This window comes from Bradysia coprophila, unplaced genomic scaffold (genome assembly GCF_014529535.1).
Source record: "Bradysia coprophila strain Holo2 unplaced genomic scaffold, BU_Bcop_v1 contig_232, whole genome shotgun sequence".
Taxonomy (NCBI): domain Eukaryota; kingdom Metazoa; phylum Arthropoda; class Insecta; order Diptera; family Sciaridae; genus Bradysia; species Bradysia coprophila.
Genome location: NW_023503493.1, coordinates 21,213,723 through 21,241,512, shown reverse-complemented (window position 1 = coordinate 21,241,512; position 27,790 = coordinate 21,213,723). Strand labels below are relative to the sequence as shown.

Sequence of the window (27,790 nt, the reverse complement as noted above, 5' to 3'; positions counted from 1 at the left end):
AAATTAAGGATCAAGTGTAAGCTGCAATCTAACGTTATTCCTAAATATTTAACAGAATTGACTAATAAAATTTCGATTCCCTTGATTTAGGGTATTTCGATATCTACCATATTTCTACCTCTACTAAATAAGAGCATTTCTGTCTTTTTTGGATTGATCGTAAGTTCGTTTTCATCGCACCACTTAGCTACAATGTTTACGATAGATTGTACAAGTTAACATAAGGTATCTACGTGTTTACCTCTGATAAGACTTGCTAAGTCGTCTGAAAGCCTTTGTCGTTTAAGATGGTTAAAACAGTTCGTTTATAACTAAACACCATAAGAGTGGTGGTAGGACTTCTCCTTGTGGGCATCCTTTAGTGACTGTTACAGTGATTCTTGAAGTACCGAAGTGAGTAACCACTACTCTGTTAAATAGCATCGCTGTTTAATGTGGATACTTATATGCCCACAGTGACCTATTTCTTTCTTTAATTGATTTATTCTCTTTAATTCGGTTGACTACGAACAAATCACACTTGTCATAGTGCTTGCTAGTTATAGTGTTGATATCGACCACATACATAGTTCTAGCATGAGTGAAGCACTTTTGGGGAACTCTATTTTTTGCAAAACCAGCTTGACAACAAATCTAAAAGTCTTTTTAGCATGAAAATTTATGTCTTATTGTCTTAGTCATGAGTCATGACCAGCAATTCACGCCGTAAGTGTGCCTAAGATTTTAATTTTAAGTGAACGATTCGATAAAAAAGTGAACCGAAAAATACATTTCAACGCTTCATTGTATGAAAATGACGCTACGTTAGAAAGACCTCCGCACTTTCCATTTTGAATTTCGACCGCACTTACGGCGTGAATTAACTCTTCTAGCAATCTATAAGCTGATAACAATTAACTAAGTCATTAATTTTACTTTACTAGTGAGGTAATGTGGCCTTTCCCTCACTGGTGAAGACCCTTTCCCTCGCTCGTAAAGTAAAACGCCATACTTTACACGTGAAATAATTTGATATCTCGTATCACGATGAGTAAAAGTACCTCGGGCTGAAGCCCTCGGATACTTTTACTCATCTGGATACGAGATATCAAATTACTTCACTGGTATAGTAATGTACTATTGGCTTCTTCTAAACGAAAGCGATGAAAACAAGTCAGCGTCAAGAATAAAGGTATCAGTACACATTCCCGGGCTCTTGAAAAGTCATATTGTATGCGAAAATATGTAGTACAACTTCAAAGTCAATTTTCTTATCAGGTCAACCTGACCTGACCTGTCGTAAGCCTTAGCTCGGAGAGTGAGTATGGGTTTATCTTTTCATCAACACATAAAAAATGATATGCTCATATTCCCAAATGTTAATTTTCATTAGTTGGACTATGATCCGCGCCTTCGGCGTAGATTCACAACCACCAATTGGTCAAAATAAACATTTGGACACAGGTGCATAATATTTATAATGTGCTATGTTGAATAGTTTGTGCACCTAGGCGTCCCCAAAGACTAAGAGTGATTCTTCTTCTTCTTCTTCTTTTTCAGCCTGTTTCTATCCACTGCTGGATGTAGGCCTCCCCAACTTCTTTCCATTTCGTACGATCCATTGCCATTTGCTGCCAGTTTTTACATGCAATATTCTTAATTCCGTTTGTCCATCTCTCTGGTGGTCTACCTATAGGTCGTCTTTTATATGGTCGTCAGTTCATGATCTTTTTGGTCCAACGTTCGTCTGTCATTCTTGCAATATGTCCCGCCCAGCTCCATTTCAGAGATGCTATTCTTTCCATGACATCAACGACCCTGGTTTGTTGTCGAATCCATTGATTCGTCATTCTGTCTCTGAGTGTTATTCCAAGCATACTCCGTTCCATGGCTCTTTGTGTCACTCTCAATTTATCTTCTGATGCTTTCTTTAAAGTTAACGTTTCCGCTCCATAAGTGAGCACTGGAAGGACACAAGTGTCGAAAACTGTGCGTTTCAGACTATTATTCATTTTGCTTTTGAAAATTAGTCTGAGTTTTCCGAACGCTGCCCATGCAAGACCAATCCTACGTCTTATTTCTGCAGTTTGGTTGTCCAGACCTAACTTCAGTTTATGTCCTAGATATTCGTAGCTGTCGACTCGTTCAATGACAGTGTCACCAATTTTGATTTCTCTATCGCCCCCGATGTTGGTCATGACTTTTGTTTTCGATAAGTTCATCTTGAGGCCAACTTTGCTTGCCTCTTCACTTAACTGTTGTAGCATAAGCTGAGCCTGACCTAGATTCGCTGCTATCGGTGCAATGTCATCAGCGAAGCGGAGATTGCTCAGGTACTCCAGTTTAACTTCCTAAAAAGAGTGATTAGCCGGTCGAAAATATCATTCCTTAGCCGTAGAAGGTGACTTTTTATGATCCGAGTCAACAACAAACACAAGGAACTGAACTTCACCTTTATCTTTAGGTAACATTCGTAAAAGATATAAAAAAACTGAAAAATTTTACGAAAAGTAAAACATAGCAACAATAATCATTGTTAAAAATTTTATCATCGAGTTCGTAAGCAGCAGCTCACAACTCGTTTACATACCTCGACGTTCAATTTTGATTTTTTTAAATATTTAGATGAAAGAAAGTGTTTAGTCTGTACATAACTTAATATTTGGCTTTAAGTATAGAATTTATTTTAGTAAGGAAATTGATTACAAATTGAAAAATTGAGAATGTTAACGCAATATTGTGGTCGAAACTATCGACAAATTGGTGTTACTGCAAAATGGCACATACGAGCCCTTTCAACTCAAGCACAGACTCAAGTTAAGGTATTGAAATTGTGATATGATCTTAATAATCAAAAGTAAATCTTCACATCTGATCTTTATGGTTGCGGTATTTCATGCGTGACGTCACAATCCTTTTTTTTTGTAAATTATAGTTTCAAATTATTGTGGAACAGAATTTTCGTAGTTCAGTTGTTCGATTTAAAGATTAAATCAGACCTATCGTCCGGTATTAACAGACTTACTCGACTCAATCCATAGTGTGTTTTACGTTATCTCTTTTGAATTAACATGAAACATTTTTGAAGGTGAAAATTAAGTTAGTCTATTCAAATATTTTTCGTTGGAGACACTATTTTGAGCAAAAAAATGTTCTACTCTATGGCAAAATTACGAAGTTCTATATTTTTAGTTAATTTGTTTCGCCTCCAGTTCGTGCTGGAAACCTTTTGTTCGCTAAAAAAAAGCTTCTCAACATGCGTTAGGACATAGTTATTTACATCGTGTTCCTAAAAAATCATTTATCATCGAGTTGTATACAACATTTTTCGTCCTACTTTTCGTCACTTGTAGCGAAAAATACTATTTTGAAACTACGATATAAAATCAACCGAAGGTTTTCGAGACATATGATCACACCCCTCCTCAACAAAAAAGAAGTTTTTCCGAAATGCACCCAAAAACTAAGAACGGGTGTCGATTCAGGGATCTTTTGGGAGCTCAGAACAACATTCAGTAAAATCGGACCAGCTCCTTCCCCACACAAAATTTTTCATTTCATAAAATTTCATACACCCCACTGAAATCGTTTTGTCACAAAAGTTCGGTGAATGGACATATTTTGATCGAAGTTAATTTTTATCTTATAGTCAGAGGTCATACCTTTCTAACGATACCCCACTCTAATTTTTAGTCACTCTCATAGCGATCACTCGACCATATTTAAAACTTTTCTCAAAATCTTTTTACTTCTTGGTTCCCTATCAACGTAGCTTTAAAATAAGCTACCCGGGTAAAAATGTCGGACTCATGAGACCACGAAAAAAGTATTCTCAACGGTCTCATTTCGGTCTAAAAATGGTTGGTAGTCTCAATGCAGTCTAAAATTTTTTTTTTTGTGTGATGAAACTTTTGGATGAACAAATTGTCATTTTCGAGATCTATTGAGTCCGAATGAGAAGTCTCTTTTCGAGTATTTTTTGATGGAATTGTCGAGACTAAGTGAGCAGTCTCACAGTGGATAAGTTTACAGACCGCATGAGACCGAATGAGAAGTCTCTTTTCTGGTATTCTTTGACGGAATTGTCGAGGCTAAGTGAGCAGTCTCACCGTGGAAAATGTTTCAGATCGCATGAGATCGAACGAGTAGTCTCTTTTCGAGTATTTTATTCGATTGCTGAGACCGACTGAGTGGTCTCATTTGACGAAAATATTTTCTTCAACTTTTGAGGCTGGCTGAGTGGTCTCATTTGACAAAAATATTTTTTTCGACTTTTGAGGTTGGTTGAGTGGTCTCATTTAACAAAAATATTTTTTTCGACTTTTGAGGCTGGTTGAGTGGTCTCACTTGACGAAAACTTTTTCTTCGATTTTTGAGGTTGGTTGAGTGGTCTCATTTGACGAAAATATTTTTTTCGACTTTTGAGGCTGGCTGAGTGGTCTCATTTGACAAAAATATTTTTTTCGACTATTGAGGTTGGTTGAGGGGTCTCATTTGAAGAAAATATTTTAATAGAAACCTCTCTCAAATAAAAATATCGGAAACCTGCGAAACTTTTTTACCCGCAAAAAGTATTTTCGTCACAAAAAGGATGTGTCCCTTGAGTTTTTTTATTAGAGTAGACCCTGTATTTTATACTAAGACCGTTTTACCAACAATTCACTTTTTGGCATAGACAAAAAAGCCTTTAGAGTGTTGATAAAACTAGAAGATGTTCAAAAAATCGTCTTGGGCAAAGAATAGAACATTTTTGGTTTTTTTTTTGTCTTAAAATTTTCTTTAGACTTTGCTGAGTCGGATCAGCTAGGTCCAGAAGCTCGGATGGAAAATATTCAAAAATCGACCGACTCTAATACACAATCTGTAGAAGGATGAATTCAGTAGGAACAAACCAAACTCCTTCCTAACACAATCTCTAGAAGGATGAATTCAGTTGAAACTCCTTCCTTACATAGTTTGTAGAAGGATGCATTCAGTTAGAACAAAACAAACTCCTTCCATACACAATCTGTAGAAGGATGAATTCAGTAGGAAAAAACAAAACTCCTAGCATTTTCGATAATATAATTCATACGGCCTGCGAACAATGACTTTCGAGAAATTTAATAATTCGGGTGTTCGTTGTCTTTTTATTTATAGTGTGCCAATAGTCACATTATAATACTGTGGCTATTGGCACTTTGTGCCAATAGTCTCTTCATCATAGTTTAGTTTAGTTCTGGAAGAATACTAAGGTCTCAAGATGTACTTCTTTTCAAATCTTATTTTTGTATTTCTTTTAGGTTCTTAATAATCTATCAATCTTTTATCTTATTTGTATAGTAAAGAAAGAGAACTCATAAGACCGTTTGTGTTGTGCTTTTTATTATTTTACTCACTACACTTCGAGAAATGTATCGTTGCCTCATTGACATGACCGAAAAAACTCATTTCTCGAGGGTTTTGTGAGGCAAAACACTTATGATTTTTTGTTATTTTGTTTTTCTTAGGTCGACCAAAACAATGAAATCGAATGGAATAATGCTAAGCCTTTCTCTTCTATTCCTGGACCATCAAAATTCGAACTTTTCCGATCCTTTATACCAGGAGGTATGTGAATTATTTTGAATTATTTTACATTAGCAATTCATCCGATGATTCGGTAATTATATTATACAGTGTGTTTTGTTGAAATGATTAAGCACACAAACAATGACAAAGTTAAATGAAAATTTGATATAACTTTTATGTTATCAAAGTAGCTTCAGTACAAGACAAATGAAATTTGTGGACTGATGTTCCAATGATAATATAAGAACGGAGTGACTATTCGACACCAGTGTCGAATAGCCACACAACACAGTGCATGCTATTTGACACCAGTGTCGAATAGCCACACAACACAGTACATGTTATTTGACACTGGTTTCGAATAGCCAAACAACACAGTACATGCTATTAGACACCGGTGTCGAATAGCCAAACAACACAGGGCATGCTAATTGACACCTTTCACACTCATTTATGTTGGTATTTCGTGTAAGAAGGCCAAGAGGTGTTGATAACAGAAACTATGATAACTTGATGTATCAAGTACTCCATCAATTTTGAATTATTTTAACTTCTTTTTTTGGAAAGTAATAAATTAAAATCCTTTGTAGCGAATCGTAGATAAGACAGAAAGCATACAGCAATAAATTCTAGCTTAGAAACGTTTTTTTCCCTTTACCACAGCACTGCTACTACCATGAACACTAAACTGACAAGTGTCAAATTTTGAGTCTTTAGTGATAAAAGATGCTTTAGCTCATACAACGAAAACAATTCATCTATCGTTATAAAAGAAACACAAGACATACTGTGATTTCATTAGCCTCCGAATATTTTCTATGTTCATGCTAGTAGCAGTGCTGTGCCTTTACTTACATACATTGTATTTTCACAATCCACATAACAACCTTCGTACATATTATGTACGTACTTCGTACATATTATGTACGTACTTCGTACATATTATGTACGTACTTCGTACATATTATGTACGTACTTCGTACATATTATGTACGTACTTCGTACATATTATGTACGTACTTCGTACATATTATGTACGTACTTCGTACATATTATGTACGTACTACGTACGATTTTGAATTGTCTCAATAATCTGAAATGTAATTTCCAGTTTCGATTTGCGGCTGCCAGCAAAATGCATGAAGTGATAAGACACTCACCTTATAGTTAGAACTTCAATTTCCATTTCAGCGAAACGTCGACCAATGCATGAGCGTGCCCCAAAGCCAAAAGGAAGCATGAGAAATGGATGAATGTCTTTAGCGTTCGGACAACCCGTTTGCGCTTCCTTCAAGAACCGTTTACATAATATGTACGTACTTCGTACATAATATGTACGTACTTCGTACATATTATGTACGTACTTCGTACATATTATGTACGTACTTCGTACATATTATGTACGTACTTCGTACATATTATGTACGTACTTCGTACATATTATGTACGTACTTCGTACATATTATGTACGTACTTCGTACATATTATGTACGTACTTCGTACATATTATGTACGTACTTCGTACATATTATGTACGTACTTCGTACATATTATGTACGTACTTCGTACATATTATGTACGTACTTCGTACATATTATGTACGTACTTCGTACATATTATGTACGTACTTCGTACATATTATGTACGTACTACGGACATATTATGTACGTACTACGTACATATTATGTACGTACTTCGTACATATTATGTACGTACTTCGTACATATTATGTACGTACTTCGTACATATTATGTACGTACTTCGTACATATTATGTACGTACTTCGTACATTTTACGCACCATTCATACTGATATCAGTGCGATTTTAAATGGATTGTATTAGATTGTATTTGTGGATTGAAAAAACTAAGTTCATCGGGTGTAAGGAAAACAAAAAATGAAACAATTTTGCACTCAAATATCTTTCATGGAAGCAATCTTCACATCTTCCATACATCAGATATGCAAATATATCATTGAAATACTTCCAGCGATATTTAGAGATGTGCGGGCCGACCTATTTTCAAATCTCGACCCAGCCCGGCCCAGACTAATTTTTAATGCCCGAGCCCGACCCGACCCGAGAATTTTGTAGTTAAACCCGGCCCGGCCCGACTCGGCCCGTATTTTTTTTACTGAGCGAAAAAACCTAAAATTGGCGCGGCTTACAATTGGAAATCGTTCAGTTACCTATCGTTATAATAATGTAGTCTCACAAATCTATCGAACACTTGAAAGTAAGCTTACGCTCAGACTGTATTGCAATTTTTCTTTAAATTTTCCTTTAAAATTTCACATTTTTTTAAAAGACGAACAAAGTCGGGCCAGCCCGAATCTTTTTTTTTGAAACCCGAGCCCGCCCGAGCCCGACTAATTTTTGAAACCCGGACCCAAGCCCGGTCGGGCCGGGCTGGGCCGGGTCGGGTAGGTGAATTTCGGGCGTCCCGCACATCTCTAAGCGATATGGTAATGGTTTATTTTTAGTTTTCGCCGTGGATTTTTTTTGTTTTATGAAAAATTACCAGCGTAGATCAGATCAGATCAGATGAAGGTTGCTCCAAAAAGTTGTCAATTTATAATTTCGCTATCATCACTAGTGGACCGAAACTCATTAGAATCCAAGATGTTCGTCACAGGACAGGTCATGGATGGCTGCATCTATTACTATTTCGAAATATCACTTAAATCATTGTCCGGTTTAAGTTTTATTCCTTAAAAATATGTGATCTAAAAGTGGATTCCGACGCGCGCGCGAAATTTATTTCTGGCTCCCAAATGTGAGTGTCGAATAGCATCAGCTATATAGCCTGGCTAATCGACACCAGTGTCAATTAGCATATACTGTGTTGTGTGGCTAATCGACACCAGATGCAAATAGCATCCACTGTGTTGTCTGGCTGTTCGCCACCGGTGTCAAATAGCGTTGTGTTGCTTGGCTATTCGCATCCGGTGTCGAATAGCCACACAACACAGTGCATGCTATTTGACACCGGTGTCGAATAGCATCAGCCATATAAGAATCAACGATTTCAGGTAAATATCACAATCTACATTTCTTTGAAATGTATAAGGCGCTCTACAAGGATTACGGCGCAATATTTAAATTTCCTGGACTATTTGGCAAACCAGGCAAGATATTCACATTCGATCCGAAAGACATAGAAACAGTTTTTCGTAATGAGGGTCAATGGCCTGTACGCCAAGGTATCGATACGTTTGATTACTATCGAAAGAAGGTTCGTCCCGATATTTTCACAAAGGGAGCTGGATTGGTCAGCGATCATGGAGAACCATGGGCAAAATTGCGATCAGCTGTCAATCCAATTATGATGAAACCCAAAGTGGTGAAGGCATACATACCGGATATTGATTGTGTAGCCAAAGATTTTATTGAAAAAATTAAAACATTGCGCGACGAGAAAAACGAAATGCCAGATGATTTTCAAAATGAACTGAACAAATGGTCGCTAGAATCCATTGCATTAATTGCACTTGAACATCGATTAGGCCTTATTAGCAGTGATGATGATCCGGAAAATCAGAAATTAATTAATGTTAGTGACGCCATTGGCTGTGGTTGTAGCTCCACAATACATGCATTTACGTTCTTTGCAGGCCGTAAAAGAGTTCTTCCTACTTGCGTTTGACCTGGACATTAAGCCATCCATATGGAAGTACTACAAAACGCCAAAATTTAACAGATTGATGGATGCGTTTGAAGTCATGACAAAGTAGCAAACCAGCGAAGTTTTATTATTGAGAATTCTAATTTGAAAATAACATCTTTTTATGCAGCTTATCGAAAAAACATGTCGACCGAGCAATTGAACGTTTAGCTAATCAAACAGAAACCAGCGAAAGCCATGAAGATAGTGTGCTGCAAAAGATTCTGAAAGTCGACAAAGATTATGCTATTGTCATGGCATTGGATATGATGCTGGCTGGAATCGATACGGTAGATTTGTGACCTGGTAACACGTTTCACAAAGTGTAACTTTTGTTTTATCTTTCATCAGACCGCAGCAGCAGCGTCTTTACTGTTGTATAACCTTGCTACACATCAAAAAGTTCAAGATAAATTACGAGAAGAAGTCATGACTCTCTTGCCCAATGTTGATGAAGCGTTAACACCGGAAAGTCTTGATAACCTACCATACATGAGAGCGTGCTTGAAGGAATCGATGCGATTGACTCCAATAATACCGGGAAATGTGCGTGCTGCTGGTCGAGACCTTGTCCTGCAAGGATATCAAATCCCGAAAGGAGTAACATATTTCTATAACTTCCATAATCGAATGTTTCTCTCATTTCTTCGTTCTTTTCAAGACTGACTGTATAATAGGAGCGGTAACACTACTGAGAGACGATAAGTTCGTTGAACAACCTAATGAGTTCATACCAGAACGGTTCTTGAAGGAAGCGCAAACGGGTTGTCCGAACGCTAAAGACATTCATCCATTTCTCATGCTTCCTTTCGGCTTTGGGGCACGCTCATGCATTGGTCGACGTTTCGCTGAAATGGAAATTGAAGTTCTAACTATAAGGTGAGTGTCTTATCACTTCATGCATTTTCCTGGCAGCCGCAAATCGAAACTGGAAATTACATTTCAGATTATTGAGACAATTCAAAATCGAATGGAACCATGGTCCAATAAAATTCGCAAATGGTCTAGTCATTACGTCAGCATCAAATTTAAATTATAAAATCACAGATTTGTAATCTAAGAACTTTTTATTAAAGAAAAAGCATTACCTCACCTATTGAAACTCTACCAGTTTCTTAAATCGTTGGCCTCTTTTCCTTTCTACTTGAAATGTGGTGAATGAATTAGCACCGACGATTTACGTCATAGAGTTACAAGACTGTATACTGTTTTGGCAACGTGGCTAGTAGTCTTTATATGTTAAATTTCTTAAAATGTTGTCTTTAGATGTCAGATTTTGAGGCAATGTCCTTATGTAATGTGTAGTCTTCAGATGTTAGGATGGAGCGTGTGAAAGCAATTGAAGCAGAGGGGGTGCGTTAGCACCATTCATCATACGGAGATGAAGCCGAGTACTCAATCTCTTATATTTCTTAACACAAGGTTAACGTCGTCTGCTTTAACGCTATGCATGTATGTACGATCACTTGCATCGAAATTTTGAAGTGGATCCTGTGCAGATCAATCGTTGCGTCCTTTAACAGGACGTTTGGAATCACTGAAAGACATCCTCATCTGAAATGCCTATAAATAAGGAGCTAAATTCAGAGATAAACAAAACAACAAGCAGAGCGCTTGCTCTTCCATACCCACTCATGGTTCACGTTCACGTTCACAACAGTATACAGCCTTGAGTTTTTCTTGGTGCTGATCAATAAAATGAAACATCACTGTTTACGTTTTGCTTTATCTCACTTGCATTCGGCCGTTTGTAACGACCATCTTCAGGCTGAAATTTTACAAACAAATTTCTTCCTACGAACTTCATCTAAAATAAATCTTAATTCGGAAGACAGGTCGCACCAAATAAAACATTTTTATATTTTATTTCGATGCCGAACGTTATTTGAAGTATTTTTGCATTATATTACAAAGATAAAAATATGGGATTACAATTTTTAGGTCCGAGGGGATTACTTTCAAAAATTAATTCTTTCGGGATTAGAATTTTAATCTTCGCCAGAAATTGAAAAAATTTAATTCTTTCAGGGATTAAACAATAATATTGAGGATTGAACGATGATACTGCTGCTTAGAATTTTCCGTCTATAATTTAGGGGCCATCCATAAAGGACGTCCGCACTATGGGGGTGAGGGGGGGGGGGTCGCCTAAGTGTGACCACCATACATTTGTGTAGTGGAAAAGTGCGGACAAGGGGGGAGGGGGGTCTAAAATTCCAGAAAAATCGCGGACGTCCTTTATGGACGGCCCCTATTAATCGTCTTGAAATCATACTTTTGTGTTAATTTAGTTCGAACACGATTTACGAACAAGATATGGTTATGTGAGAAACATTAATTGAAACGGACATTTCTGGTGTTAAAATGTTTCAATCGTACTACCGATGGTTTATTCTGCCTTACAATACCAGGCTCAGAATAGAAATTTTAAGTCGGTTTGTAAAGATACTACCAGTTAATATGTATATGGCTAAAGATAGTATAGAGAAATTCTTGATTGAAAATGGCAGTAAGGACAATTTTAGCAGCGAACTATTTCACATTACTATGGGAAAACAGACATTTTTTGAATTTAAATGGTTAAATACTTATAAAGAATGGTAAGGAAACTACAGAAGAATAAAAAAATGAAAATCATGAAAAAATATCGAGGTTTAAAGTGACGATCTTGCCATCTGGCAATTTGCATTTTAATCCCAATTTTAATCCCACGAGGAATTAGTTTCTTTGAAACAACGGTTCACAATAAGCCACGTTGGGATTAAGAACAAATTGCAGCAGTGGTAAGATCGTAGACTGAAGTGCAGGGGGTCCCGGGTTCAAATCTCGTCAGGTAAATAAAAAAAATAATTTCCGTTTAATAAAAACATTTCTCATTCCAGATTCACAAAAAAGCTTCTTCTCATATCAGAGGTTTAGCTAAAAACTGTAGTATCACACAATATCAGATAAAATAATCTTTTTTTTTAATTTTTTTTTCTGAAGTGAAAGAAGGTAGGGTAAGAATTTTTATTATTGCACTACAATAGTTATTTGCATCACTTGGATGGAAACCACGACATTACAGTATACGTGTGAATTCGTATACCGAGAGAATAATTTTTGCATGATATATAAGTATACAAAAATAATTCGCGTGGGATACGAATTCACACACATACTGTGATTGAGTGGTTTCAATCCAGTGATGCTCAAAATTTTGCACTCGTCACACCATGAAACACACAAACAACAAAACCAAATACAAAGCATTTTTATCACATTGTTACACATTGCTCAAGGTTAAACTTAAATGTATAGAAGAAGTATAAGAATAAAGACGAAACCGAAAATACGCGATACAAAGACGTACGAGTCGATCGTTCGATGTGCATCACACTACTCGTTGATACGGAGAATAAGCTCCGCCTTCGTATCAAATTTCTCTCTTTGACGAATAACATAAACAAACTCCACCATTAAGCATAACATCGTCTGAATCCCTAGACCTGTTTGCAAGGTCTGCTGAGAGAGAACTAAAAAAGTGTTGTTTCCGATAACTTTTGGCGCGTGATATTCAGTGTTTTCATGGTTTGGCGAGTGTAAATAACATTTTGATCAGATTAGAATGAGATTTTCGTTTCAACGCATAGTAAACAAGCGTCAAACGTTAGGGCCTCAAAGATTAAAATTTAATTCCTCTAGGGATTAATTATTTAGTAATAAGTTCAAGTAATCCCTGAGGGGATTAAATTTAAATTCTAAAAAAGATTCGGTCGGGTACTGTTAATCCCAAAAAGATTTAGATCTAGGTCCATATTTTTATCTGTGTATGCATGGAAATTTTGCATAATTAATTTTTAATTCAGTAAAGTATCGTGAAAAATTAAGAAAATAAGCAAAGTCAGAAACCTGCGTCAACATGCGTGCAGCGCGCCATCTTTTTATTCAGTCCAAATTGCGAAAATTTACATATAAAACAATCGGGATATTCAGCAAAGATGCAAACAAAATGCCCTTCTTCATTTGGCAAATGACCCTTCTCCATTGGGTTGTACATGTTATGAACACAAAATCAGCTTTATAAAAAAAAAACTAAAAACTTTTTTGTTATGGTCTAGAATAATTTTTTGCTCATAATAATGTTCTTAATCGAAATAAAATCGTTGTTTTGAACTCAATTACGCCTTTATCGCTAAATTAATTAATAATTCGAGTAGCTACAGAGAAAACTGCAATATTTCGATTCTATTCAATCAGAGTATGGTTTTTGGTTGATAAAACTGTTAGTGTGGTCTTCTTCGAAGATTAGTTTGGTTTTTTGTGAAAATCGAACGAAATAGAAAATTCGGCGACAATAGTTCTTTACATAACTAGAGTAAAAAAGTTGAATCCACAAAGACAAAATTAAAAGTTCTTGAAATGTATTCCTAATGATAGTTCTAATGATGGCACAAACTATAATAAAAATGGTTCAGTTGCTTGCTGAGCCAGAACATCGACCGTAACAACTTTAAACGACTCTCTGGGATCATCGACTAATATCTCTGGTAGTTGACAGATTCAGCAATTTTATTGATATAGGTAAGGTCTTGGTGAAACCAATAAAAAAAATAAAGAATTTAAAGTGCTATGTTGAATAGTTTGTGGACATAGGCCTCCCCAAAGACTAAGAAAGAATGATTACCCAGCCGAAAATATCATTCCATAGCCGTAGGAGGATAGTGATAACTTTTTATGATCCGAGTCAAAAACAAACACAAGGAACTGAACTTCATCTTTATCCCTTGTTGTCGGCGCAACGACTCATTTGGTATAAGATAAGCTATTTTCATATAAGGAGAAAACTCTTCCTCTTCCGTGACGCATCACTAACTGAACTTTGTATCTGAAATTGCTTTTTTGGTTTAATCATCGTGACTCGACGGAAAAATATCTAATCTACGAACAATAATTTAGTAGGTAACATTCGTAAAAGATATAAAAAACTGAAAAATTTTACGAATCGCAAAATATAGCGACAATAATCATTGCTAAATATTTTATCATCGAGTTCGTACGCAGCAGCGCACAACTCGTTTATATACCTCGACGTTCAATTTTGATTTTTTTAAATATTTAGATGAAAGAAAGTGTTTGGTCTGTACATAACTTAATATTTGGCTTTTAGTAGAGAATTTTTTAAGTAAGGAAATTGATTACAAATTTGAAAAATAGAGAATGTTAACGCAATATTGTGGTCGAAACTATCGACAAATTGGTATAACTACAAAATGGCACATACGAGCACTTTCAGCTCAAGCAGAGGCTCAAGTTAAGGTATTGAAATTGTGAATAAAAAATACGATGCTTCATCTTAGTAATCAAACGAAAATCTTCACATCTGATCTTTATGTGTATGGTATTTCGTGCATGACGTCACAATCGAATTTTTTGTACTTTTTATAATTTCAAATTAGTGTGGAAACTTGTTTTTTTTTTCGCAACCATATGGTTATACTACGTATGATTCTGTTATCGACAAATATGTATGCATTGAGTGTGTGGCGTGTGTGGTAAAACAAAATACAAAAATAAACTCAACAACACTTTCAGAGTCCAGTTGTTGTTATGTTGTTCCATTTAAAGATCAAATCGGATTTATCTTTCGGTATTATCAGGCTTACTCAACTCAATCAATCTATATGTGTTACCTTATCTTTTGAATTAACGTCTCTCGAATAATTTTGAAGGTGAAAATTAACAATGATGAGAAAGTGCATTATACGAGTTTTTTTTAACTTACACGAAATATTTTCTTGTCGCATTTTGGCTCTTAAAAATTTGATTGGTATTGTTTACATAAGGACTGAACTGAAAACGTTAAGTTCTAGTATTCAATCCAAAAAAGAGACATTACAGTCGTTTTGCTTGTTTCTGTTTCTATGCGTGGATAGTGGTAAAAAATGGTATGCAAATTTATTATTTGTAGTCATCAGAATAAAGACTTGTCTGAGTCCTTAACATTATGGAAGAAGGTTAAGGACTTAGTAAGTAGGTCTTTGCAAATCTCATTTTTGTTTTTTCCTTTAGGTTCTTTAATCTATCAGTATTCCATTTGTATAGTAAAGCAGTATAGAGCTCATAAGACCGTTTCTGTTATGATTTTCATTATTTTACTCACTGCACTTTGGGGAAATATGTCTTTACTTCATTCACGTATGACCGATAAAACTCATTTCTCGACGGTTTTGTTAGGCAAATAACTTATGATTTTTTGTACTTTGTTTTTTCTTAGGTCGACCAAAACAATGAAGTCGAATGGAATAATGCTAAGCCTTTCTCTTCTCTTCCTGGACCATCGAAATTCGAATTTTTCCGATCTTTTTTGCCAGGAGGTATGTGAATTATTTTCAATTATTTTACGTTGGCAATTCATCCATGTTTGTACGATGATTCGGTAATTGTATTGTTACAGTGTTTTGATAACGGGGAAATGATTAAGCACACAAACAATGACAAAGTTAAATGAAAATTTTATGAAACTTGGCTGTTATCAAAAGTACCTTTAGCACAAGATAAATGAAATTTGTGGACTGATGTTGCGGTAATATAACATAAAATGACCGATTTCAGGTAAATACCACAATCTACATTTCTTCGAAATGAATAAGGCGCTCTACAAGGATTACGGCACAATATTTAAATTTCCTGGACTATTTGGCAGACCAGACAAGATATTCACATTCGATCCGAAAGACATGGAAACAGTTTTTCGTAATGAGGGTCAATGGCCTGTACGTCAAGGAATCGATACGTTTGATTACTATCGAAAGAAGGTTCGTCCCGATATTTTCACAAAGGGAGCTGGATTGGTCAGCGATCATGGAGAACCATGGGCAAAATTGCGATCAGCTGCCAATCCAATTATGATGAAGCCCAAACTGGTGAAGGCATACATACCGGATATTGATTGTGTGGCCAGAGATTTTATTGAAAAAATTAAAACATTGCGCGACGAGAAAAACGAAATGCCAGATGATTTTCAGAATGAAATGAACAAATGGTCGCTAGAATCCATCGCATTGATTGCACTAGAGCATCGATTAGGCCTTATTACTAGTGATGATGATCCGGAAAATCAGAAATTAATTAATGTTAGTCACGGCAAGGTTTTGGTTGTAGATCAACAATTCATGCATTCATGATCTTTGCAGGCGGTGAAAGAGTTCTTCCTACTTGCGTTTGAACTAGACATTCAGCCATCCATATGGAAGTACTACAAAACACCAAAATTTAACAGATTGATGAATGCGTTTGAAGTGATGACAAAGTAGCAAACCAGTGAAGTTTTATTATTGAGAATTCTAATTTGAAAATTACTTTCTTCGCAGTTTATCGAAAAAACATATCGACCGAGCAATTGAACGTTTGGCTAATCAAACAGAAAACAGCGAAAGCCGTGAAGATAGTGTGCTGCAAAAGATTCTGAAAGTCGACAAAGATTATGCTATTGTCATGGCATTGGATATGATGCTGGCTGGAATAGATACGGTAGATTTGTGATACGTTCTACAAAGCTTAACTTTTGTTTTAAATTTCACCAGACCTCAGCATCAGCATCTTTGCTGTTGTATAACCTTGCTACCCATCAAAAAGTTCAAGATAAATTACGAGAAGAAGTCATGACTCTCTTGCCCAATGCTGATGAAGCGTTAACACCGGAAAGTCTTAATAACCTACCTTACATGAGAGCGTGCTTGAAGGAATCGATGCGATTGACTCCAATAATAGCGGGAAATGTGCGTGCTGCTGGTCGAGACCTTGTCCTGCAAGGATATCAAATCCCGAAAGGAGTAACATTTTTCTATAATTTCCCTCAACGAATTTCTCTCTCATTTCTTCGTTCTTTCAAAGACTGACTGTATAATGGGATCGGTCACACTTCTGAGAGACGATAAGTTTGTTGAGAAACCTAATGAGTACATACCAGAACGGTTCTTGAAGGAAGCACAAGCGGGTTGTCCGAACGCTAAGGACATTCATCCATTTCTCATGCTTCCCTTCGGCTTCGGGGCCAGAGCCTGCATTGGTCGCCGTTTCGCTGAAATGGAAATTGAAGTTCTAACTATAAGGTGAGTGTCTTATCACTTCATACATTTTGCTGGCAGTCGCAAATCGAAACTGGAAATTACATTTCAGATTATTGAGACAATTCAAAATCGAATGGAACCATGGTCCAATAAAATTCGCAAATGGTCTAGTCATTACGCCAGCATCAAATTTAAATTATAAAATTACAGATTTGTAATCTAAGAACTTTTTATTGAAGCATTAGAAAAGCTACAGACCGAGGGTACGAGGGTACGATACACATCATGTACCTAAAAAGCATTTATCACCAAGTTGCAAGCAAAGTTTTCTTAAAAGTGTCAATGCTTGACGTTTCGTCACTGAGTTCAGAAATACATAATTTTTACAATTTTCGATAATAATCATCGGGCTGAAGAGCCCAACGCCAATATTTGGACTAGTAACATGTACATAACACGTATGTGTGTGTGTGTGTACACTGTATATAACAAATCATATTACATAAAGAGTTATGCTATCGCAATTATCTAAAATATGTTCAGTCCTTATGACTGCCGTGAATTTGGGTCGGACCCAAATGTTCCTCCACTCTGAGTTGCATGTATTTGGGTCGGACCAATATGTTAGGTACTTATGACTGCCGTGAATTTGGGTCGGACCCAAATGTTCTTCAATTTTGAGTTGCATGTATTTGGGTCGGACCAATATGTTCCGTACTTATGACTGCCGTGAATTTGGGTCGGACCCAAATGTTCTTCAATTTTGAGTTGCGTGAATTTGGGTCAGGGATTCATGTGCACTTGATCGTTTCTCAAGAATTGTTCCCTGTGAAGCTAATTTATTAACCACATGGGCTGAATGAATCATTGAGGTTATGTTTAACAAGTGCATTTTATCATTGCACAGAACGACAGCCGCATAATGTTAGCTTCAACTGCAACTATTCGTACGAGAAAGTTCATGACTAACCGTGTACTATGCCGTAAGCAAATTGTATGCGATGTTCTACATCCCGGTTTGTCGTCTGTCAAAAAAACTGAAATCCGCGAGAAACTGGCCGCTATGTACAAAGTGACACCGGATGTTGTCTTTGTATTCGGGTTCAGAATAAATTTCGGTGGTGGACGTTCAACAGGATTCGCTGTGATCTACGATACATTGGATCTTGCAAAGAAATTCGAACCAAAACATCGATTGGCTCGCCATGGTTTGTACTCTAAAGTGAAACAGACACGCAAACAACGTAAAGAACGTCGCAACAGAATGAAGAAGGTCCGTGGTACCAAGAAAGCAAAGGTCGGCCAAGCTGTTAAGAAATAATCGCATTGAAATCTATGGGTTATTTTCATACATTTTTGATGGTACATTGGTTTTGAAAATGTAGAAATTCCATTCAATAAAAGTGTATTCCACGGAAGTGACACCATACATCCTTTCCTTTATTTGTTGCAGCAGCAGAAGCATTGAAATAGAAAGAAGAAACGGAGGATTCTGAGGAAGAATCTTTATTTATATTTTGTTTAAGTTTGAATTCAATTGAACAACAGCAATAATTTGGGGCCTTGGGAAAATCTCTATGTAAGGCTGTGATGGCAAAATTAAGTTTAGGACAATCGTAATTGCTTAAGAAGATGGTAAACGAGTTATGCTTAAGGCTTTCGATATAATCTAAATAAGTCGCCAGTCCTTCCGTGATCAATGCAGTTACCACAAATTCCACTTGTTCTTTCGGACATAGACGCAGCATATCTATGAGGAAGTAAAGCGCCTCACTACACACATTTTTGTTTTGACTTGTCATTATGTTCTTCTTGACTAGATAAACATCGATTTGCTCCATCAGTCCAAATGACTCGACGCCTCGGTTCAGAAACCGATTGAAGTACTTTAATCGGGCACAATGCATATCATCCCGCTCATCTACTGTACGGAATTGCATGCCTCTCGTCACGTCTTTAAATGATTGGATCATAGTAGGGACCATAGTATCACATCAGGCCACGTGTTCTGTAAATTTTTTTTAGGATTTCACCATAATAAATGGATGAAACACCTCCTAGGGCGTGCAGCAACTAAACGAGAACAACTTTAAACCATGAAAACACCGAAATGTTATATGAAATTTACCGCGGATTTGATATTCACTTTCAGCTGCTGATCACCTCCAAACCATTTTTTCTTCTTAATGACATCGAATCGGTTCATCTTCATCTTGACTTATGAGAATTCCGGTTAAATCAGTTATGAACAATAGTCCACGCTCTTCGGACATCAGATCAAACATACGGAACGCTTCCAGTCTGGAATCTAGAAAACGATGGACATCGATCTGAATTTTTGTTATTGGATTTTGTCAAAGTAACAACTTACCCTCCAGCATACACTTTCCTAATAAACTAGCCGCGAAAGACATTGAAAAAAAGATATTTAAAAAAAAGCAAATCTAAAACGATAATCAAGCAGCAGGTTCAACTTGTTTTTTGGCGCAATTTGGAGCTGAATGACAAAACTGAATGAAGTTGTCTTCGATTTTCAATCAAACCAATGCACTCCAAGAAAGGCACCAGAACAGATAGGCACCAGAACAGATAGGCACCAGCTCCAGAACTAGTATCGAGGTCCTTAGCATCAAAATAATGTTGGTCGCCTGAGTCCAAAAAGATTGGGGGGTGTATTTATTTGTTAAGGAGTCACGTGTCAAACTACTACATATGGGTATCGCTGTAAAGTTGAGGTTCTCCACATTCATAATAAATAATAATTAAATCAAATAATTGTATTAGCGATGTCATAGCGCTTGTTAAAGTTCACCGAGGTTCCATCGATTCTGAGAAAATTTCCAGATGTCATATTTTCGGCCGTGACAACCAGAAAAAAATTTGTACACAAAATTGTCAGGACTAACGATTCTATAGAGTCATCAATCATTCGGATCGGATGTGGCTTGAATCTCGGGTGTTCGAAACCTTGGCAAATTCATTCTTAAAAATCTTCCGCAAATTTACAAGACAACACAAAAAGTAATCAGAAATCATTCGGTCTTACATTTGATGGCTTGTTCCAAATTTTAAATTATTGCACAAATGGCAAATGGAGTCATTGACATATGGATGTGCTATATTTTACGTATCAGTTCCAAAAAAAATTTGTTGATTTCTTGTGGTCAGTTTATTTGTGTGCATTTTGTGTGAAGATTTTATTTATTTATTTATTATCACTCTGCAAAATGATTGAAAAATTTCGGCGCCACATTTTGAATGTGCGAACCTAATTTTCTGTTTTATGTGATTAATTGATTAATGTATTAGTTTAAGTTCAACATATCGCATCCCAGAACGAAACGGAAATAATTTCAACTGATAACTAATCAATAAATCACATTCAAAACTTCGCGCCGCAATTTTTCAATCATTTTGCAGAGTGTTGATTTTTCCAAGGCTGTATACTTTGGGGAGGTCACACAGATGCAGATACGCAGGTTACACACCACGTTTCATACGAAAAATTCACCACGCCATACAAATTCAATTTTGGTGAATTTGTTTGTATGGAAAAGGTGGGTTCCCGCGTATCTAATAAAATGGCGATCTGCGTGACCTCCCCAAAATATACAGCCTTGGATTTTTCAGTCATTTTTCAACTATTTTTCACGATGTACTCATCTTCACACAAGATACGCAAGATACACACAAATAAACTGACCACAAGAAATCAACAAATTTTTTTTGAACGCCGCACAAATTCAATTTTTTTTTTGGAACTGATAAAAGTAAGAACTGACTCACGACGATAAAAGTAAGAAAGGGCCTCTAGCTATAGTTTTAAATATAAAAATCCATGTTACAACAACCGTGAAAGATTTTATTTTAGTCTGTCGAATGAACGTAGATCAAGTCAAGTATCATGTTACCAATGATATGCTTTACAACTGCGAGTGGCTAAGAACTGCATCCATTTCATATGCACTATATGCCCTGTTATTCGCCCAATCCTTTGCAGAGGAAGCTGAACTGTGATACGATGGTGGACTGATATAACGATATTCATAATTCGCAAAGGGTGACTCTAAACATCGAACATTTTATTTGTTTTTGAAATTTTACTGACAAAATTAAACACTTACCGGGTTCTTGATCAATTATGCTAGTACGCATCGTTACCTCTTGAGATTTACATTGTGGATTGCTTGGTGTAGTTTTCTCAACAGTGTTCTGGGCACAATTTCTGACATATTGATAAAAAAATAGACCACCACCGACCAGCAGCAGTTGGATGCCACCGATACCCACTAATATTGCAGCCACTTTTAATAAAATTAAAAGGGGCACAATCAGCTTGAGTTTACGTTTCTTTTTCCCTCGAATATGAACTGAAGTTTCACAATTAAAGAAAGAAAAAAAAATTGGTAAATTGCTTTGGATGTGGAATGATCAATTGAAGTAGTTGGGCCACCTGTTGAATGATGCGAATGTGCGTCGGGCAGTAGTCGAGCTCCAATATCATTATCAAACGATATTTGAAAACCATGTGCAGCTAAGAACGTGTGAACGGATCTCTTTAGGAACGATAATATTTTCGATGTCTCACTCACATCTGTAAGCAAATGAAAAACAACTATTACTCGATTTATCCGAAGCTACACATACCAAATGTTTGCAAGATTTAAATTAAATTATTAGATTTGTTGTTCCCAATACAAAGTCATTACCACAGTACGAGTGCACGATTTATATTTTTAAAAGCAAACCTTGGTCATGTCTGTATTCCCAGAACTCGTTATCATCGCTATCATTCGCAATTTTGACTAGATTGAAACGCTCATCGTTCAACAGATTAAATTGAATTCGTCCGACTGCTACCGACCAAATAAATCGAGCAGCCTTATATTTGATACACGAGAACAATCTTTTCGACGAAAAACATTCCGCTTTAGATGAGGTGATGTATTTGTCTGTATTCTGTTCGCTGCACCTGATATCACTAATTACAAATATTAAGCAAAACACAAAGAACTTTTTCTTCCATTCCATCACCATTTTTTCATTGGGTTTCGTCAAAAATAATAAATTTGCACTTGAAAAAAGTTTGGTTTGATTAACACTAGAATAGAATTCAATTTCTCATTTCAACAAAAACGAATCGCGATCTTCTCAATTGAAAAACTTTGCAATAGATAACATTTGTTTATTGAAAATAAGTTTGTATATTCTATCGACGTTGCGTTGGACGCGTGCACCGAGTCAATGATAACTTACAATAGACGGTTTAACTTCATATCATATTTCTTATATGATAAAATTTTAGGTCATAATTTTCATTAGACATTGTGAATTCACACTCAAAGATCTAGATACAGATCTATGCAATTAAAGTCATTCCAATCAAAACATATTTACCTCCGACAAAATTACATATATCTGGTGTCCATGTGATGTTAACGATCTTCTGCATTTGCGCAAACTAATTGTTAGTGAAATTAAATAATGCATCTGTGATGATGGATCTATTTACAATACGTGTTTAAGGAATATCGGTTTCTCAGGTTCAATTATTTTATGTCGAATCAAAAGACTGTTGTTTATAGATCAACGTTATAATATGAACTAAATTGCACAGTACAATGCTTGACATTACATAATTTAGAAACTTAATTGTCTGTGCCAACTATTAAGATAAACAAAAGTTCAGATTGGTCTGAACATACTCCCGGCCAAGACATTATAAATCGTCTTCAAATAAAACTAACACAAAAAATTCAAAATGAAATGAAATTGGCTCGGAAGATAAAATGAATGAAACGGAAAAATTTACTCAAAAATAAACTCAAATTCAAATCCTCATCGGTCAGGCTGCACATTGGTCTCGAAATAAATGCGCACTCGATTTGACAAAAAAGAATTGTCAGCTCCTTAAACGTGAGATGTGACGACCCAACAATTTGTTTGAGGTGAAACTTCATTGATTGCACTGCTGCTTCCCAAATTCCTCCGAAATTACTTGCTGTTGTAGGATTGAATTCCCAATCGACGCCGTCGTTGGTAAATAAAGCGACTATTTCGTCCATTTGTTCTCTCAGTGCGCTCTGCTGTGCCTTAGAAAGCTCTGTTATCCAGTCCACAAAATTCGCAGCATTTGTGTTGTACATAATGGCAGGTTTTGCCCGACGACTGATGAATCTCTTGGATAATCGTTTTCGGATACCATGGAGCGCTTCATTCTCCAGCGAACGATGTTGAAGACTACTCATGTTCCATAAACAAGTCGAGAAACATTCCGCTAATTGTTCACACATTGATACTCCATTGACTGTCTGCAATTGACCACAATAATACGAAGAAACGGCAGTTGGAACAATTACTGCAAGATGAATAAATCCAGCTGATCTGTCAGCCTTGCAACTTCCGACTCGTTCGGCCTTTGACACGCTTAAAGACGAACTGGAATGATTGCTTGATCCGTTATGAGACGCCGAAACCAATGCTCGAAATGAAACTTTAATCGAACAAACGATTGAAATGTGGAATACTCGATGATGTTTGACTATTGAAACACATAAAGTCAAAATTGTAAATTCCGGTTTTCGCTGTACGGATTGCAGTTGACCAAAATTGAAACCATAAAATGACCACTGCTCTACTCCATTGATTGTCTTTGGTAGACGATTATTGCACACGATAACTTTGAAACAAAGAAATGGTGACGTCAACCAAGCTGTACTGGCATACACTAATTGCATAGTGATACTCGAATGCACCAATTTGTAGTCGAAAATCAGCTTCTCTGTCATTATTGAACACTGAAAGACAGTAGAGCACGAAGCCAATCCATGAGCCACTACATGAAACTGCAATTCGATGATTATTCTCGAAGCGTGTATTTGAGACAACGTGGATCTTTTGTTAACCAGCGACCTTTTGTTTCCATCCACGTTTTTCTCACAAATGAACATTGAGAGAATGGGCACAAATCGTAAAACTTCCAACTCGCTGAACACTTGACTCTTTAAATCGTATCTTTTCGATGAAACAACTAGAACCATTTGATTCTTTTCACAAACATACAAATTTGAATGATTCACAAAAATGTCTATTGTCTTAGAACGCGATTGTTCGCACTTGTCGGAACATAAACTTTCATCGACCGATAATTTGATAAAAAAACAGCCGATTTCTCTCACAACTACAACGCGAATTAAATAAACAAACGGTTGAGCAACCGACATCCCGGTTGAGCCCCCAAATGTTTAAGGAATATCGGTTTCTCAGGTTCAATTATTTTATGTCGAATCAAAAGACTGTTGTTTATAGATCAACGTTATAATATGAACTAAATTGCACAGTACAATGCTTGACATTACATAATTTAGAAACTTAATTGTCTGTGCCAACTATTAAGATAAACAAAAGTTCAGATTGGTCTGAACAATACGGAAGAATAAAAAACTCATCGCAACTATAATAATAGCTGAAATGCTTTTATAATAGAGTAAGTAAGAGATTTTTTATGTTCATCAATACATTATGACATTCAAATGTGAATGAGAGAACGTCATTTTTAATTTTTATTAAAAAAACTTATGCAAACGAGTAGATTAATATTTTGGTACTAACCACACATGAACTCATTACAAGTATTTAACAAACTCTTTTTTATAACTCGCACTGATTTTACCAAAAACTGACAGAAAATATGTCCTAAAAATTTCAACTCTACTGTTCGATTCCAGTCTAATTCCAAAAATTTCGTTGTGATAATATCAAAACAAAAATGCAAATAAAAAAATAGCTAACGCCGACCCGTACGAAACACCTATTCGTATCAAAAGCCTTTAATGTGAAACTCATCATCTCTCTTACTCATTCTCTTCTCTGCTGAAAAGCCATGAGCCCGAAAATCAATTACATTGCCCATTCTTTGCCTTGTTATCATGTATAAAGAAATTGCCGGAGGCAATGTCGACAGCCCCGTACAAAGTCAAATTTAATAAAATCCTATATAAACCGCTGTACAAGGCCACAATTACCCATATTTTACTGTAAATGATGACTTTACAGATAAATATGCCATTATATAGCTCAAAATAGCTATATATGCCGATATATACCTAAATATAGCTGTATATAGATGTCCACATATGGGATGCCTGCAGGGACTTTTTTTTTGAGAAATCGGATTTCTCAAAATTCTCAAAAAAATCTCAAATTTCTCTAATTTTTTAAAGCGTAAAACACGGTTTAACAATGTAATTTTATGTGCAGACAGGCAAAAAAGTAACCAGAGAACTCGTACAGTCGAAAAAGAGTAAGAAGAAGTTATTAAAGCCTTCGATATTCAGTTTTCAAGTATTTATCAAAACTAGCTGTCTAAATCAGTTCCAAAAACGTTTAATATATAGTCTACATCGTTAGAAAGTAAATTTTCCTAAATTTTATTCAGAAGAATAAGAAAAATATTTTGTAAAATTTTGAGAAATTTAAAGAAATATTTCTCAAATTTCTCAAAGAATTCTCAAAATTCTCAAAAAATTTCTCAAAGATAGTCCCTGGATGCCTGCAACCCAACACATAAAACCAATTACTTCTCTGTTAACAGAAACTCTCTAAGTACCATTTTTCCCAAAATATTTCACTTTTACTAAAATCCAATATGGCCGCCGGCAGCCATTTTGTTAGGAGGTCGGAAATAGTACTGACGATTCACATTTATTCATACCTTTCAAACAAAAAAAAATCATGAAATTCGGTCAAAGTTTACTTGAGATATTGACAAAATACTCCACATTCACTGTACGGCCGAGAAGCCGGATATGAGCTCACTCCAAGGGACCTAGCTCACGCTCCGGTAAACCAAATTTCATAAACTTTTGATTCACTGATTGGTGCGGTCAATACCTATCTTATAAAGCAGTCGAAATCCGTTCAAATTTGGCCGACCTACAAGCAAAAACTGCTTCGCGCCCTGTACGCGAGGGGTGACTCACTTCTAGATTAAATGGATTAAATGGTATTAAATGGATTTAATGGATTAAATGGATTAAATGGATTAAATGGATTAAATGGATTTAATGGATTAAATGGAATAAAAATTGGATTAAATAGGAAAAAAGTTCATTTTACCAAATACTGTAAGTCTTAAAAATTGTTGATTTTGATCGAACCACGTACTCAAACTCATACTACAATGTTAAAGAGCGAAAAAGTCCACTTTTAGGAGTTTTTGGTGTAAAGTGGATTAAATGGATTAAATGGATTAAATAAATTTAATACCATTTTTAACAAAAAAAAATTTCCTATACCTCACGAGTTCTTAAACGAGCTGTGGATCGTGCAAATCTATTTTTCGCAATTACTTTACAAATTTTTGGATTAAATGGATTAAATGGATTAAATGGATTAAATGGATTAAATGTATTAAATGGATTTAATGGATTAAATGGATTAAATGGAAGTGCGTCACCCCTCGCCTCTACGTACCTGGTTCACACCAAGTGGTCTAACTCACAAGTCAGTCATCTGATTTTCATAAACTTTTTTTTCGATTGGTAATGTAAATTCATTTCATTTGACGTATCACTTACAAGTGTAGCGTTTTAATTGCTGTAGATATCTTCGAAAAACCTTAAAACATTTAATGGGCCCAGCTCGGGAGTGGTCGATCCAAAATCACCCACTATGGTCTGTTGAGAAAAAAAAATCAAAATCGGATGCGTTTTACTCAAGTTAGAGAACGGACAGACGGATATTCTTTTTTTGGTGATTTGGCATCTGTCTATAGGTTTCCCCTTACTCAGGGGAAATCCAATTCGACGTGTTACAAACGTATGCGTAAACCTATAAGACCCCAGTACTTCGTACAGGTCTAAAAATAATTAAATTGAAGTCTGAGTCAGTTAACGCAACAATCCTAAATACTCAATTTAACATCCACTCTAGAGGTGTGCGGGCCGATATTTTTTTGAAGCCCGTCCGGCCCGAAGCCCGGTCCGAAATTCATTTTTAAAGCCCGGCCTGAACTGGTCCGACTTATTTATAGCCCGTCCGGCCCAAGCCCTATCGGGCCGGATAAAAACTCGAACAGGCCCACATTTTCGGGCGGCCCGAAAGCAAATTTCATATAAAAAAGTGCGCGAAACTTTGAAAATCGGGTCAAAAATTTGATTTTCTAGGTCCGGTCCAAGCTCGGCCAGACAGATTTGAGGCCCGCCCGGCCTAGGCCCCGTCGGGCCGGATAAAAACCCGGGCGGCCCGACATTTTCGGGCGGCCCGCACATCTCTAATCCACTCTAAAACGCAAAAATTTCACTAAAATTTCCAAAAATTGCACTAAATTCCAAAAATTTTAAAAATTCCATTGGTCTGTCCCGAAAGTTCCAAAATGGTTCCTCTTTAGTGTTATCACATTTACTTTTAAGTTTTGAACTACTCAATACTGACGTATGTAGTAAAGACTTGTCACATCAGGACTTGTATACCAAGAAAGGAACATGGGTATGATGGAATTCAGTGAGTATAGTGCGTGGATATATTTAATATTGGACACTAATT

General features: G+C 36.2%; 4 protein-coding genes across 6 annotated transcripts; 2 read left to right on the top strand and 2 right to left on the bottom strand.

Annotated features, from left to right (window-relative positions):
* Positions 1–2,665: 2,665 nt before the first annotated feature.
* On the top strand, positions 2,666–17,480 carry LOC119075582 (probable cytochrome P450 12b2, mitochondrial). Its single transcript, XM_037182050.1, has 16 exons — positions 2,666–2,801; positions 5,469–5,568; positions 8,563–9,083; positions 9,145–9,260; positions 9,325–9,484; positions 9,546–9,794; positions 9,856–10,073; positions 10,242–10,245; positions 14,391–14,492; positions 15,451–15,550; positions 15,789–16,309; positions 16,370–16,485; positions 16,547–16,706; positions 16,760–17,008; positions 17,070–17,287; positions 17,355–17,480. Exons 1-16 carry the CDS (start codon positions 2,703–2,705, stop codon positions 17,461–17,463), a joined length of 3,042 nt encoding a protein of 1,013 aa, XP_037037945.1. The 5' UTR covers positions 2,666–2,702; the 3' UTR covers positions 17,464–17,480.
* Positions 17,481–18,066: 586 nt separating this feature from the next.
* LOC119076251 (40S ribosomal protein S24-like) lies at positions 18,067–18,674 on the top strand. The gene is made up of 2 exons (XM_037182918.1): positions 18,067–18,073; positions 18,153–18,674. The coding sequence occupies exon 2, from the start codon at positions 18,168–18,170 to the stop codon at positions 18,564–18,566; it is 399 nt and encodes a 132-aa protein (XP_037038813.1). The 5' UTR covers positions 18,067–18,073; positions 18,153–18,167; the 3' UTR covers positions 18,567–18,674.
* A 2,453-nt stretch (positions 18,675–21,127) lies between these two features.
* LOC119075581 lies at positions 21,128–22,282 on the bottom strand. Its single transcript, XM_037182048.1, has 4 exons — positions 21,994–22,282; positions 21,699–21,839; positions 21,370–21,603; positions 21,128–21,311 (listed from the first exon to the last, which is right to left on the bottom strand). Exons 1-4 carry the CDS (start codon positions 22,280–22,282, stop codon positions 21,169–21,171), a joined length of 807 nt encoding a protein of 268 aa, XP_037037943.1. The 3' UTR covers positions 21,128–21,168.
* Positions 22,283–22,768: 486 nt separating this feature from the next.
* LOC119076248 lies at positions 22,769–24,623 on the bottom strand. 3 transcript variants are annotated; one of them, XM_037182914.1, is made up of 3 exons: positions 23,313–24,619; positions 23,247–23,261; positions 22,769–23,142 (listed from the first exon to the last, which is right to left on the bottom strand). In XM_037182914.1, exons 1-3 carry the CDS (start codon positions 24,466–24,468, stop codon positions 23,084–23,086), a joined length of 1,230 nt encoding a protein of 409 aa, XP_037038809.1. In that variant the 5' UTR covers positions 24,469–24,619; the 3' UTR covers positions 22,769–23,083. The 3 variants fall into 3 exon arrangements, with proteins under 3 accessions (XP_037038809.1, XP_037038808.1, XP_037038806.1); XM_037182913.1 differs by having other exon boundaries at positions 22,769–23,141; positions 23,246–24,623; XM_037182911.1 differs by having other exon boundaries at positions 22,769–23,261.
* Between the last annotated feature and the right edge of the window lie 3,167 nt (positions 24,624–27,790).

Excerpts from the sequence above, each read along its gene's own strand:
- LOC119075582 (XM_037182050.1), top strand. The coding sequence starts at position 2,703 with ATGTTAACGCAATATTGTGGTCGAAACTATCGACAAATTGGTGTTACT. Across the intron at positions 9,084-9,144 it reads AAAATCAGAAATTAATTAAT|GCCGTAAAAGAGTTCTTCCT; the intron begins GTTAGTGACGCC and ends CGTTCTTTGCAG. Across the intron at positions 14,493-15,450 it reads AAGCAGAGGCTCAAGTTAAG|GTCGACCAAAACAATGAAGT; the intron begins GTATTGAAATTG and ends GTTTTTTCTTAG.
- LOC119076251 (XM_037182918.1), top strand. The coding sequence starts at position 18,168 with ATGTTAGCTTCAACTGCAACTATTCGTACGAGAAAGTTCATGACTAAC.
- LOC119075581 (XM_037182048.1), bottom strand. The coding sequence starts at position 22,282 with ATGGTGATGGAATGGAAGAAAAAGTTCTTTGTGTTTTGCTTAATATTT. Across the intron at positions 21,604-21,698 it reads ACATTCGCATCATTCAACAG|GGAAAAAGAAACGTAAACTC; the intron begins GTGGCCCAACTA and ends TTCATATTCGAG. Across the intron at positions 21,312-21,369 it reads CATAATTGATCAAGAACCCG|AGTCACCCTTTGCGAATTAT; the intron begins GTAAGTGTTTAA and ends TTCGATGTTTAG.
- LOC119076248 (XM_037182911.1), bottom strand. The coding sequence starts at position 24,468 with ATGTCGGTTGCTCAACCGTTTGTTTATTTAATTCGCGTTGTAGTTGTG. Across the intron at positions 23,262-23,312 it reads GCAGAGCGCACTGAGAGAAC|TCAATCCTACAACAGCAAGT; the intron begins AAATGGACGAAA and ends TCGATTGGGAAT.